Below are 14120 nucleotides of genomic sequence, written 5' to 3'. Positions count from 1 at the left end.
GCAGTGTAGAATCTCTCCTGAGCCATCTCCACCGACAGAAAACTCAGGTCTGAACAACTTCGACTTCCTTCCTTGTCTCCACTTTAGATTTTGTCCTTTCTTCTTTCTCTGTGTTTCTATGGATTAGTCCTCCCGTGTGCCTGGCTTTTCAATACCCAACCCAACACTTCTATCTCTCCTGTTCTCTCAAACACTCCCAGCTATTTGATGCCTTCTACACAATGATTCCTACAAGATGTCCAGGCTCCATGACATCTTTTCTTCGCATGTATGCTCTTTGTTTGACTTTTCCTCTTCTCACTCTCCCCATTAAGTACAAGAATCCCCAGTGTGTGGACCTGTGAATTCTCAGTACTTATATGTCTTCCCGAACCAACCTCATTTCTCTTGATTTTTACTTCTATCTAGCAGAGATAACTCTTATTTTTATATTTGACTTTTATATATCTTCAGCTATAGAGTGATATATGAAACTATATTCTTTATTTCTTATTTATTTATAGTTATTTGATTATGAATATGCACACATATATAATATTATCTGATTATATAGATTTTCATTTAGAAAACTAAGTTAATTGGGTACTAAGCACATACATAAAATGTAGTGAGAGTTTCTTTAACAACCTCTGGTTGTGTTATGGGACTATGTTTATCTCATGCTCTGGCAGCCACAGATAGTTTGGGTTTGGAATTCTGGGGACTTTTCTGAGGGTATATAATTGCCACAGGCCCAAAAGAGGCAGCAGCTGCTACTCCTTTTGTAGCTGCTTAATGCTTGCTATTGGCTGGATTGCAGGTTGCTGGCTGCAGATATCCTGAACAATATCAGACTTGCCCCCAAAGAACTCAAGCCCTTAATCAGCATGTAGAAGCCTATGATAATGATGCCCGATTTCCCCTCTAACCTTTCTCTCCTACCAAGTATCTGGAGACTGGAAGGAAGTGGGGCTATATAGAGAGGTTGGAAAAAGAACCCAATAAAGTAGCCAAAGGTCCAGCTACATGAAATCTACCTTTTCATATTAATAGCTATTATATATTTTTATAGACTTATGCATGTAATTTGTCTCTAGAGTTTTGATGAAGAGATCTGTATACTAACAGCTTATGTTAGAAAAGTGCTTGCAATTTTTTTTCTTAGATTACTGTGAAAGGATGTAGAGAGAATGATTCGATTAACACTAAAAAAGAATATTGCCAAACTAAAAAGTCTCAAAAGAGGACAAAATAATTTTTAATTTAATTAATCTTGATTAGTTCTAAGTCTGTTCCTGTGTTTTCTTACCCTCTTTGTGTGTTGGGGGGGGTGGGTGTAGTTTTGTTTTTGTTTTTGGTATTTTTAAGTAATACTTTATTTTTTTATATTTTTTTATTTATTTATTTGGTTTTTCGAGACAGGGTTTCTCTGTGTAGCCTTGGCTGTCCTGGACTAACTTTGTAGACCAGGCTGACCTCGAACTCATATCAATATGCCTGCCTCTGCCTCATGAGTGCTAGGATTAAAGGCATGCGCTACCACTGCCCAGCATAATACTTTATTTTTAAGTCTACTTTAATTGAAAAATATCCTACTCATCGGCCCTTCTCATCCTTCCCAATGCTTTGGACCCATGGTATGGTAATCCTCAATCCTAAAGTTTATTTTTTTGTTGTTGTTGCTACTCAGTAACTGTAAATTTGCTAATGTAATGAATCATAAGGTAAATATCTATGGTTTAAGATGCTCTTAGGCAAGCCTTGTGAAATGGTCACTTGATCCCCAGAGGGTTACAAGCCACATATCCCAAAACACTGCTAAATACAGTAATGCATTTATAATCAAGTACAGGTAGATTTACTCAAGAACATAAAGGAAATTATTCATAATAAACTCATTATTTAGGAGACAACATAAGAAGATGGAACTAAATTGCCTCTCGCCTGAAAAAAATGTATGGATTTTTATGAAAATTTCAAGGAATACAACAGAAGGATAAATACAGATATTTATTAAAACAGTGAAGAAATCTATCTGGGAAGGAAACTTTACAAGTGATGTCATAGAGATGCAGGACGCAGAGCTCTAAGTAGAAAAGAGGTAGTCTGATGAGTAAGCAACCAGTTGCTATGGTGACTATGACAGAGAAGACATGATTATCACAGTATTTGGTAAGGCTTACTCACTAAGGATGATTATGAGAACATGGAAAACACCACAGGGGCAGCCAGATGTTTCATCAGGTAAAGGCACCTGCCCACCAAACCTGGCCCAAGGACCACAGGCCACACTTCAATCCACAGCCCAACTTGTAAAAGTTGAATTTTGACTACCACATTGACATGCAAGTGGACACGTACACAAACACACCCACACACCCCCAGTCACAGAAAGAGGGGGGGGAAATAAAAAAGTAAAATTATATTTGAAAATACTACAGACACAAAATGGCCAATATTAAAGTCGTAATAACTGAGAGATAAAAGAATGAGAACCTAACAGCAGAAAAAAAAAAAAAGACTCTAAGGAACATTTCCAGGAAATATTGGGGAACCTTTAAAGGATTTTGAGATAATGTGGTGGCACCAAAGGACTCTCCACCAGTGAGAAGCAGCTTGATGAAGGGCCTTGCCTGGGCTTCTACTAAATTTCCCCATTGAGCAATCTTATGACCAACAGTGTTGCAGCACTCTGCTCACCCTCTGAAAACCACAAAGCATCCAAATCAATAATTGGTGTCTGCCCTTCTAAGGATGATTTTCTTTTCTTTTTTTAAAATATATTTTATTAATTTATTCATATTACATCTAAATTGTTGTCCCATCCATTGTATCCTCCCATTCCTCCCTCCTTTCCATTGTCTCCTTACTCCCCTCCCCTATGACTGTGACTGAGGGGGACCTCCTCCCCGTGTATATGTTCATAGGATATCAAGTCTCAAGGATGATTTTTATACTCACCAATGTAGAAGGGGGAGTTTTCCAATTTGGCAAAATCTTCTATGTAGGAAATACCCAAGGGTATGATGGGAGTTTCACCTATTCCACGTATGACATTTCCTACCATTACATAGATCCACATTAAGGATTTGATTTCTTTCACACAGTCTGTGTTAAAATAAGAGAAAACAACATTTTGACAGTGTTACTGACAGATAATTCAAAATGCTTAGTATACATTTCTCAGGTCAGTGTTTGATTCCAGCAATGGGAAACAAAACCAGACCAACCACAGAGGTCGCGTCATGTCCCTCATCCCATCCACCTGCATCATTTTTCGCTATAAGACTAAATTTATAATGTTCTTAAGAAACAACGGAGCCTCATTAAAAACATTATAACTCAGGAGGGAGAGTATGCTAGGTTATTAGATAACTCACTTCACTGAAGGAGAAAAATACATTTTGCTTATTTGTCTTCCTACTAAACCCTGTGTTGTAGTCAAAGCCCTTCATAAAAGAGTATTCTGTGGCCAAGTCTCTGAGCAGAAAGCAATGAGAAGCACTGATCAACCTGCTGGGTCCTGCGTCGGCTTTACGGTCTGAATTCTGTTTTCCACACACAAGAAGCTGTCTGAGGACAAGTTGCTTGCAGGTGAGATCGTTGTTTCGTATTCATATCTGTGTGGACACATGAAACACTCACTCTGAGGAGTTAGCTGGGGTACAACGAGAGCATCTGCAGATTACTGAATCCTGCTTCCCTGAAAACATGGCATCCCGAGCCAGTAAAGACACGTTTCCACAGCAGTCACTCCCATCATCATAAAATCCCACGGCAGGGCCAGCCAAATGACTCAGCAGGTAAAGTACTGGCTGCACAAGCCTAATGACCTGAGTTCAATGCCTGAAACTCACATGAAGGTGGAAGAAGAGGAATACCTCCATAGAGTTGTCCTGTGACCTACACATGTACACACACACACACACACACACACACACACACACACACAGAGAAAGAAATATAGAAATCTGTATCATTAGGCTGCACATTAGGCTGGCATTAAATTTCGGAACAGCACTAATTGCATATGATGTCCCGTGACTGTCACCAAAGCACTTGAGAGGTAGAAATAGGAGAATCAGATACTCAGAGCCAGTGTCATTTACTCTGCATATTTGAAGGCAGCCTGGGCTTTATTAGAGCCTGTCTCAAAAAAGTCCACACATCATTGAGGGGTGACAGAATCCACCGACAACACAGTGTCATGGGACCAAAAGTGCTAATAAACTGATCATTTAACTTGAGGAAATCACCAAGAATCAGCTTGTCCTAGAAATAAAAATGGTAGAATACAAAATGAGGAAAATGTCTTCTTCTATGTCTGTCTCCAATGGAGGGTATTATGGATTTATTTCTAAGACTTTCTTAGAAGAAAGACAACCAAGGAAATCGCAGGCTGATGAACTCTGTATGAGTAGGAAGCTATAGTTACCAACATTCTACTTTCTATGCTGCGTAGAACAGAAGTTGTTTCCCTTAGAACAACTTCCTGGAGGTCCCCACATAGTTAGTCAGTGAACTGTGAGTCTCTACTCATTAACTCATGAGAATAGGACAGAGTCAAAGAATTATCACCTTTGGCAGAAAGTGAGAAAGCACAATAATAATCTAATCTTTCTTTCCATTGATAGAATAGAATAGAATAGAATGTAAAAATAATTTTAAATTTTCTTCTGGAATCTTTTGGTTCCCTTCAAAAACGCCTTCAAAAAAAAAAGATAAAATAACTTTCATTTGGTTCATTATCCACTTAAAATTCAATTGTTCATTCAATATCTATTTTCCCCCAAATTACAATAAAATGGCCATGAGAATGTCTCAAAATAAATAAAAGGAAAAAGCTCCTTTCTTCAATGATAAAGAGATTTAGATATGAAAATGTAGCCCAATTGGCCATTGGTACCTGGCAAGCAACAATCTCAGCTTTGATCCTGAGCATTTGAAAACCAGACATGGTGGGAAATGCCTGTAATTCCAGCCCTATGGATGCAGGCAACAGGATGAGAAGTTCATGAATATCTTTTTATCTATAGAGTGAGTTTGAGCCCGCCATGTGCCTTGAGTTATGAGCTTGTAAGATACCAGATGCCTTGATGGGATAAGATGCTTATGTGCAAGCCTGACAACATAGATTCCCTTTAGGTCCCATAGGGTAGGTAGAGAGAATAGAAACAGACTCCTCAGAGTTGTTGAATGACCTCACAGGAAAGAATACACATGCACACACACACACACACACACACACACACACACACACACACACATACACCATTACACACCATCACACATCATCCCACACATATACAAACAAAATATCTAATTTTTTAAATGTAAGAAAGAGATTAAAATGATAGTCAAATTAATCTCAATAAAATTTTGAGGTTGGGGCATCAATATTTGAATGGCCACTGAATCAGAAGGTAAAAACAACGTAACCACCATGCTACTGGGAATAATAAACTATGTTCCAGGCCTCCCTGGAAATCTGCAAAAAGAGACTCCCAATGTAGGGCCCAGGTGGATACAAAAACAAAGTCTCAAGTGAGTTTTAGAGTGCACCTATGGAATACCTAGATCCTCAGACTTGTTCTCCATCTCTCCAAGTGGAAATGCTCACAGGGGTACAGTGAGGACACAGAGGCCAAAAATGAGAGTTATTATAATATTTAACTCTGCATGGTAAAAAGGTGATATTCCCATTTCTTTTGTCTGGAAGCCAAGTTTCTCCCTCTTTAGCAAGAGCAGGGAATTCTTTCAGAGACAGCTCAAAATCAGCCAGTCTCTGCTCAATCTTCTGTTGGCTCATCCTACTGAAACACACACACACACAGCTCCCACCAATCAAGTTGTGCTTGCAGACAGAATTTCCAGTTATCTCTCTGTTCTTATTCCTTCTTAGATATGAATAGCCAAGGCTATCATGAGGACAACCTATTACAATAAAGTCAAAGACAAAGAACTGCTGTACTTGAAGGAGCCAGGGACAATGGAAAGAGATGGAGAGCCAACAGGAAGAGTCACTGAATTCTTGAGAAAATAAGATGATGCTCCCTCAGAAGAGATTACCAAGGAGAAAAGAGGATAGGAAACTTGGCAAAATGTCCTGACCTAAGGCACCTGATTGAAGTGGTGAAGGATATATACTATTAATCACCAGTTTCAGACTATGAAGCTAAAAATGAAACTTGTCAGCACAGTTAGAAATTGATCACAGCCCTAGCATCATATTCAGGGGGAGGAGGTCCCCCCAGTCACAGTCATAAGGAAGGGGAATGGGGTGAAAGTGGGAGGGAGAGAGGAATGGGAGGATGCATGGGATGGGATAGAAAATGAGATGTAATATGAATTATTTTATTTTTCAATAAAAATGTGTTTAAATTAAAAAAAAAAGAAATTCATCACTGACGTGTCAAAGAAAAACTGTGATCTTGGACCTTGGGCCTTCAGAGAGGAGGTCTGACACCTTACCAACTAAGCTTTTCAGATTCTCTTGTTCTTCTGCAGCCCTGGCTGCTTTTCCTGGCTAATGCCTCCCACTGGACAACAGCAGACTGTAAAAAATAGCTTTGGCCAAAGGAAAAATGTTTGAGACTTTTAGTTCAAAGGACCTGCAGCTGAAGGGGCATGGAGACACATAACTATAATTCTGATCTCTGGGTACACCAGGCATGCATATCCATGGGACTGAAACAATCACACACACAAAATAGATGGAATACCTTAAAAACAAAAGAAAAGTGAAGAAAGAAGAAAGAAAGAATAAAAACTGGAGAGGGGAGGCAGGAGGAAGAGGAAGATGAGAGAAAGAAATAAAGCAATTTGATGAGGAAAACAATGGAGGAGAATTTCTTTAAAATGTCCCTGAGCTGGCCTAGAGGGTCAAAGTTCAGAGGAAGGTGGAGTACAGAAAATGAAAAAAAATTTGGGGGCTAAGTTATTAAATCTAGTTAAAAATAAAGTTCTACAACAAAAAATAGCATGTTTCTAGGGTAGAAGACATTTTTTATAGTCATGAAAATATAAATAGTAAATTTTTATATCATTTAACACTAGGGTATTAAAAACTACCAAGACTCAGACAAACAGAAAAAAGAACTGAAAACTGTCCCCAGAAATCAAGAAAGCGAGTAAGAGATAACGAGACAAAATTTCACTTTTTTATGTTCTGTGTAAGTTACTTTTGGATATAGGAAAATAAAAATCAGCCTTGACATTGTTCTGTCTCTTGCTGCCCCACAATTAGGTTAAACTGTAGGCCACTTGTAACCAAAGCATCAAAATAACCCTGATGAAGGACCCAGCCTAAGGGTTGGTAGATTCAGAGAATCTGTTCATGTGTCTCAACTTCTTGAAACAGGTGTCTCACGTCCTCACTCGACAAATAGACTGGATTGGACCATACATGGAACCGTGACCACAAGAGTAACAAATCTTATTTGTAGACCAGACACCATATCTTTTAATTTCTATATTAGCCTCCTATACTGTGGGGAAGCGTTGCTCCCCGCAAAGAGGAATTCTGGGCCTCATTTCCTGTAGGTGAAAGTTGAATCTAAAATATCATCAAAGACTGGAATACTCACCGGCCCATGAGGAAATGAGGTAGAGACATTAGGAAACACCCGAGGCCCATAACTGCACACCCAACACCAATCATGATAGGTCTGTGCAGCTTCCTTCCAAAATAACTCACGAATACAATCAACAAAAGGTTTCCTGGAAGAGGAAATGGGAATGCTTGTGTCAGTGAAGTATTAGCAGCTCTTAGTCAACAGCCTCTCCAGCATTTGGACTCTAGGGTCCATTGTTTAACAACCATCTCAATACAGGGATGGGAGCTTAGGATGTTTTGTGTATTGTTTTCATACGTAAAGCAATTGTGGCACTTAAGGAAGGTTCTTTTCCACTCTGGAGAATATTAAAGCTCTATTTAGAATTATCCTGACTTTGGACATGCAAAAAGGTGAGTTGAAAAGAACCAAGTATGTGAATATATTCTCTACAAACTACATATTTTCAATTTGATGAGAATGCTTACCCTACTCTTATTGTACATAGAGGAAAGGTCAGGAAACTGAAACACTATTCATTAATGACAGCATACCTCTAAGTGATCTTAAATATTTGAAAGATATATGAAGACTTTTCATTACTTCCAATTCTGTTTCTCTCTAATCTGCTATTTAAATAGAAGATACTTAGCACAATTTTGAGTGGCATGTGCCCACATCTGTCTTCTTATTACATCCTGACTGTCATTGAAGTTATCATGCAGAAGGTAATGTCCCAGGATATCCACTGTTTGACCTCTTTGGGCATCTTTCTAATCTATGGTTATATCCCCTCTGGATGCATAGGATCTTTTCTGACATATATATTGGATAAAGGAAAAAAATTCCCTCCTCATATTAGCCTGTCTACCTTAGCACAACTGTGTCCCATAGGACCTTGGGTAACCAATGTCCCCCACTTGCTGCATCTAACACATAGACCATGAGTGAATCTGTGTGGGGTCCATGTAAGGCATTCATCCTGACTCCACTGAAGGCCTAGGACACAGGGGCAAGAGGAATCACTGATGAGCTTGACCCTGGGAGACAGGGCAGAGCATCCTCGGTGTGAGTGAGCTTCTTCTCAATCCCAATTTTCTTTGCTGTTTTGATTAAATAAATTAAAGGCAAGTTCACTGTGAAGGAAGCAAAAAGTATGATTAAACTAGAGAAGAGAGAAACCAAGGCTTCCAGGTCACTTTGTGTATAGAAGGAATATTTCTCTCGGTCACTCTTTGTACTGGCATATCCCAGTTCATCATCCAAAAGCAGGGTTGTTTCTGAACTCAGACACAGGAAAACTCCCTCACCTTCCCTAGTGATTAGCAATGGAGAGCCGTCAACCTCACAGACACAGGAGGGTAATAGAAACATTTGCTCTCTCAGTTGGAACACAAGTTCCTCCAGGCTCCCACATGTACCTTCTAAAATGCCAAGGAAATGACCTTAGCTTCTCTTGAAATTGTCAAATGGCTAATTACACATTAATGCCATTAATCTTCTACCACTCTTTGGAGAAACAGACTATACCAGGCTGTGTGGTGATAATTAGCTTCCATCATGAGGCTATTTAAATAAGCAGGTTCTTCAAACCACACCAGGCTACTCAGTCAACATGAGGAAGCATGTAACACAGTCAGATTATATAGTCTAATGCAGGAAACAAGGGTAAAATATTAATATATATATATAAGTAATGTAAAAATAACTCACCTATCTCAAAGCTCTCATTGATTAATCCAACTATAGATGTGGGGATATCAAATTGTCTCTCTATCTGTGTGAGCATGGAATTCATATAAGCTCCTGATAGTGCTTTGCATACATATGCCCAGGTTAATGCCAACAGAAGCATCTAGGAAGAAAAAAGTTAAGAAAAAGTGAAAGTTGGTCTCTACATATATATCTGCCATCAATTGAAAAAACAGCCTCTTATGAATAAATTAATAAAAATAAAGAAAAAACAGCCTCTGCCATGAGGTGAATAGTTGTATCCAACTTAAATAGGCCTTGAACATGCAGGAAACTTTACAGTGTAATCTCTCCTCTGTCTGTCACAGTGTCCTCACTCTAGAAAAGTGAAGTCGGAATAGTTGCTTAGTGGTGGAGAGTTTTGTCAATAAGTATGGCTTTGTCCTTTTGTCAGTGTACCTTATTCAAACAGAAATGTATGACGTTGTGATAAGGAGTTGGTCTATGTAAGACACACGTGTTGGTGGGTCTTCAGCATTGTATTGTTTTCTGCAGGACAAGTGCTGTCCTCTTTAAAAGAGGGAAGGAACAGAACGCATAATTTCACCAGGCATTGTTTCTGCAGCAAGCCTACTATGCTCCCTCAGCAGGAATGACAGGTCGCTGGATGTTTGGATCAGTTCGACACTTTGTCCTTTTTTTCTTCATTCTTGGGAACAGCAGGCTACATTCTCACTACTGGAGTCAATGGCCACAGCAAAATGACCTCTGACTTTTTTATTCTTTCTTGCTGAATATTCCCTGTACCACTTTATCTCAGCAGTCCAAGTGGTGTTCTTAGCATAGAAACCCAGAGCAGAACATTTCTGGAGTCCCTCAGGTACAGAATAAAGGGTGGCTGTGTGCTCAAATTACACTGTATTAGATTAGTACTTATTGTCATAAACTTATTGGCACCAAGTACCAATTAATTTAGATAAACATGAGCAGAAACATATGCAAACAGAAAAACCAATTGAGAAATGGGGACACCATGTTCAGTATGCCTCAAAAGTACTCTACATCTGTAATGCAGTGTAATTCCATCTCTAGAAATTTATCTTCTAAATTCAAATGTCATTTACAGATACGTTCTCTCTTCCCACTGCAAATATTTTAATTTTTCACTTTACTTTTGTAGTTCAGATCCAACATGTAAAGCTTGGGAAGACCAATTATTCTTTTTGTGCTTTGGAAAAGGAAGCTAAATTGGTAATGAACCCACTGTTCTTTCTCTAAAGTGTTTGGTTCTGTGTAGAAAGTAAAAGAAGCCAGTGGCCATGTTGCCTCAGGTCTACTGCTACATAACATCTGTATATGTAAAGCTAGTCCTGCTGACTTCGTACCTCAGCACTGCAGAGTCTGAAGCAAACTACTTTGGAACAGTCATTTCATATGCCCTATAAGTTTCCTTTTGTCTCTTAAGTTTTTTCATGCTTTCTTTTTGTGATAGTATGTGTATGTTTGTGCAGGATGAGTTCATGTGTGGATATGCACATGTGGAGAGAATAACCTCAGGTGTAATTCCTCAAGCTTTGTTCATTTTTTTTTTTTTTTAGTTATAGGGACACACACCTACCTGGAATGTACCCACAAGGCAAGTTTCCTGGTCTGTGAGCCCCAATTATCTGTCTGACTCCATCCACCTCTTGTGCTAGAATTATAGTTATGTTTTCTCCATGCCTAGTTTTTATGCAGGCTTTGGGGACTGAACTCAGGCCCTCCTGCATCCAAGACAACTACTTTCCTGACCCAGATATCTCCCCAGCCCCCTTGAGAAATTTTCCCTTCTTTTCTTTAATAGTTTTTATTAAATGTACTGTTGGTGATTTCATGCACACATGGTATGTTCTGCTTATTGTTTTCCTCCTTTCTTCCCCTCCTCTCTTTCCCATTACACTCTTCTTGTTAGCAGCTAAGTTTCAAGGTTCACTAGTTTTGGTTTAGTTTTCTTTTACCTATGGAGCTTAACCAGGGCAATCTGTGTAGCCCCTGGGTGAGAAGTAACCTTTGGCACCTGGGAAGTCACAGTGCACGCATGACTGCAGCCCATGAATGCCATCCTTTCCCCTGTCTCAGCAAACTTTTCTGAATGAATATGTTTCTAAACGTATGAAGCAGGACTTTCCTGCAAACCATCTGACCACTAACATTCTAGATAGTTCTAAATTCAGAAAAAAAAGATAACTGATTATTGTAAAGTAATTACTCTAAATTTTCTCTTGTAAAGTCATGGCTTTAACTTTTTTCTTAACATTCATGCCAATATCGACTCTTTTTAAACTCCTACATATCTGTGGTGGTTTCAATAGGAACAGCACCGTAAGCTCATAAATTTGACTGCTTGGCCACCAGGGAGCAGTACTCTTAGGACATTGGCCTTGGTAGAGGAAGTGCCTCAGTGGGTGGGCTTTGTGGAATCAGAAGGCCCAGCCAAGCCCACAGTCACTCTCTGCCTGCTGCCTGCTGACTGGATACAGAACTAATGGCTCCTTCTCCAGCACCAAGTCTACCTTTCGATCACCATAGCTTCTTCCATGATGGTAATGAACTGAATGTCTGAACTGTAAGCCAGAGCCAATTAAATGTTTCTCTTTAGAATAGTGGCTGTGGTCATGGTGTCTCTTTTCAGTATTAGGAATGCTCATTAAGACATTTAGAAGAAATGAACTGTTAGTAGTGATTATAGAGACCTGATGAGTTTTCTCAACAAATTTTCACAATCACAGGAACTAATAATCACAATCCTCATCATTACCGTACAGTTTGAAGCTGGAGATGGAGCTCTGTGATTAAGAGCATGGGTTGCTCTTGCTGAGGACCTGGGTTCAGTTTCCAGCACAGATGTGGTGGCTGAAAACACCCGTAACTCCAACTGTGGGGGATCCAACACCTTGCTCTGGCCTCCAAGGCTATGAATACCTGGTACACCAGCATACACAAGGGCAAAACACCTTAAAGGCGGAGGAGGTGTTATAGATGTGGGATGCAGGTGTGCGAGAGCACCTGTGTCTACTCTCACAAATCAGAAGTAGAGGATGATCCTAAAAGGTGATGACACAGACATACAGACATAGGCCCAGAGAGACAGATCCACAGAGAGAGAAGTCTCAGAAATAGGTTTTAATCTTGAAACATAAGACTATCATTACCCTTGTTAGATGAAAAACAGTGAAGTATAAACAGGTTGTATAAACTGTGCAGAATGGCACATCTGGCAAGCATCTGGAGAAGGTTGGAATCCAGGGCACCTGGGATCCCCAGAAGCATGTGAGAACTGAAGGAAAACATAAAGTTTTGGGTCCAATAATTTGTACATCATTGCAGGTAAAAGCACTTTCCAGGGGCTAAGTTTGAGCATCTTTTACATTAATATATAGATTCCACCATATGCGAATAAAAGTAAAAGTAACACTCAATGAAATGACTTAGGAGGCAGCATCTCAGAAAGGAATGTTTGACAGACTCTGCAGAAACCAAACCAGGATTCAATTTTCCGGGGTTAATATCAGTTCACATTTTGGGATGCAGAGATGTCTTTGGAGCTATGAGAACAGTAGTTGTCTCTTAAATACTGAAAACAGCTAAAAGAATAGATGATTTTCTTACAAACAATGATTGTTCTGTTGCCAAAGCTTGAAGAAAATATTTGTCTGACCAGGCCATGAGGTCATCATTTCATATTAATCAACAGAGTGGTTCTGTCAGGGGAACTGTTTCCTAGAGGTCAGGAACCCCTGAAGGCTGAGCACTGGGTTACTCTCTGACCTCAGACTAAACCCTACCATAGCATAATGAACACCAAGAAAATTTAAAACCCATTCTCCTTTAAGATCCTCTAAATCATTCTGATTAAGTTTCCTAGATAAATAATTCTGGTTAGATAACCCTAATAAAAAACAAATTTGTTTAAGGCAAAACATTAACAACACATTGGGTAAAATGGCATTTGTGTCACACAACATCATGCAAGCTGAGCAATGGTACATGGACTCTCAATGCTTGTTTAAAAAGACTCATCATATTTACATGCATTCATAGGAACAGTCCATACCTTGATCTTGGCAAAGCGTCTGACCCCATGGATCCCAACCTTTTTCTCAGGTTCTTCCATGTTGTCCTTCTGTTTGTTTCCAGATGTCTATCCTTTACGTGTCCTACTGCTGTCTCTAACAAAAGAGACAGTTGTTAAATTATTTACTAAACTGTAAGAAGTCATTCCATGTTTTATATTTCTGATACTGAATTGTAGTTTGTTTTTGTTTTTTTTTAGTTTTCTCTCATGCATTACATCCCGACTACAGTTTCCTCTCCCTAAACTCCTTCAAGTCCCTCCTTTCAATCTTTCTTCTCCCTAAGACCCACTCATCTTCATCTCCATTTTTAAAAATTGTTGGCCTACAAGGGATATCAACAAAACATGGTATTGTGAGATACAATGAAACTAGGTACAAACCCTCATATCAAGGCTAAGGAGACAACTCTGTAGAGGAATAGTTGTTACATTATTAAACTCAACAGCTGTTAAATTATTTACTGAACTGTACAGAGTAATCTGAGGATGGAGGGGGGATATGTCTTAGGACTAGGCTGTCTTAGAGTTTCTATTGCATTTATAAAATGGCAGGACGAAAAGCAACAGGGGAAAAGGTTTATTTTAGCTTACAACTCTGTATCACAGTTCATCACCATGGGAAGTCAGCACAGGAATTGAGGCAGGGACATGGAAGCAGGAAGCAATGCAAACACCATGGAGGAATGCTGCTTACTGTTTTGCTCTTCCAGTCTGGCTCAGCCTAAATTCTTATAGAACCCAGGACTTCCTGCCCAGTAGTGGCATCTCTTACAGTGAGCTGT

General features: G+C 39.3%; 2 protein-coding genes across 5 annotated transcripts in view; one reads left to right on the top strand and one right to left on the bottom strand.

Moving 5' to 3' along the window:
* LOC311588533 (solute carrier organic anion transporter family member 1A5-like) overlaps nt 1-13433 on the bottom strand; it is a 40032-nt gene extending 26599 nt beyond the window's left edge. For 3 of the 4 annotated variants that reach the window (XR_014776237.1, XM_084766272.1, XM_084766273.1), the window contains exons 1-5: nt 13318-13433; nt 9246-9387; nt 7566-7698; nt 3493-3599; nt 2941-3087 (exon numbers count right to left, since the gene is read on the bottom strand). Coding sequence is in view for 3 of the 4 variants with exons in the window: in XM_084766272.1 (XP_084622398.1) it covers nt 2941-3087; nt 3493-3599; nt 7566-7698; nt 9246-9387; nt 13318-13377 (589 nt within the window). In the remaining variant the exon portion in view is untranslated. The remainder of the gene's footprint in view (nt 1-2940; nt 3088-3492; nt 3600-7565; nt 7699-9245; nt 9388-13317) is intronic. The other variant, XM_084766274.1, reaches the window with a different exon arrangement.
* The window catches only part of IAPP (islet amyloid polypeptide), a gene marked incomplete at its 5' end in the record, with an annotated part of 432665 nt that overhangs the window by 46211 nt on the left and 372334 nt on the right, over nt 1-14120 (top strand). The gene's annotated exons all lie outside the window — the stretch shown is intronic.

This window comes from Acomys minous (genome assembly GCF_964271855.1).
Source record: "Acomys minous genome assembly, chromosome: 17".
In the NCBI taxonomy this organism is placed as follows: Eukaryota; Metazoa; Chordata; class Mammalia; order Rodentia; family Muridae; genus Acomys; species Acomys minous.
Note: the sequence above shows the minus strand (reverse complement) of the source record. Positions and strands in the feature narration are given on the sequence as shown.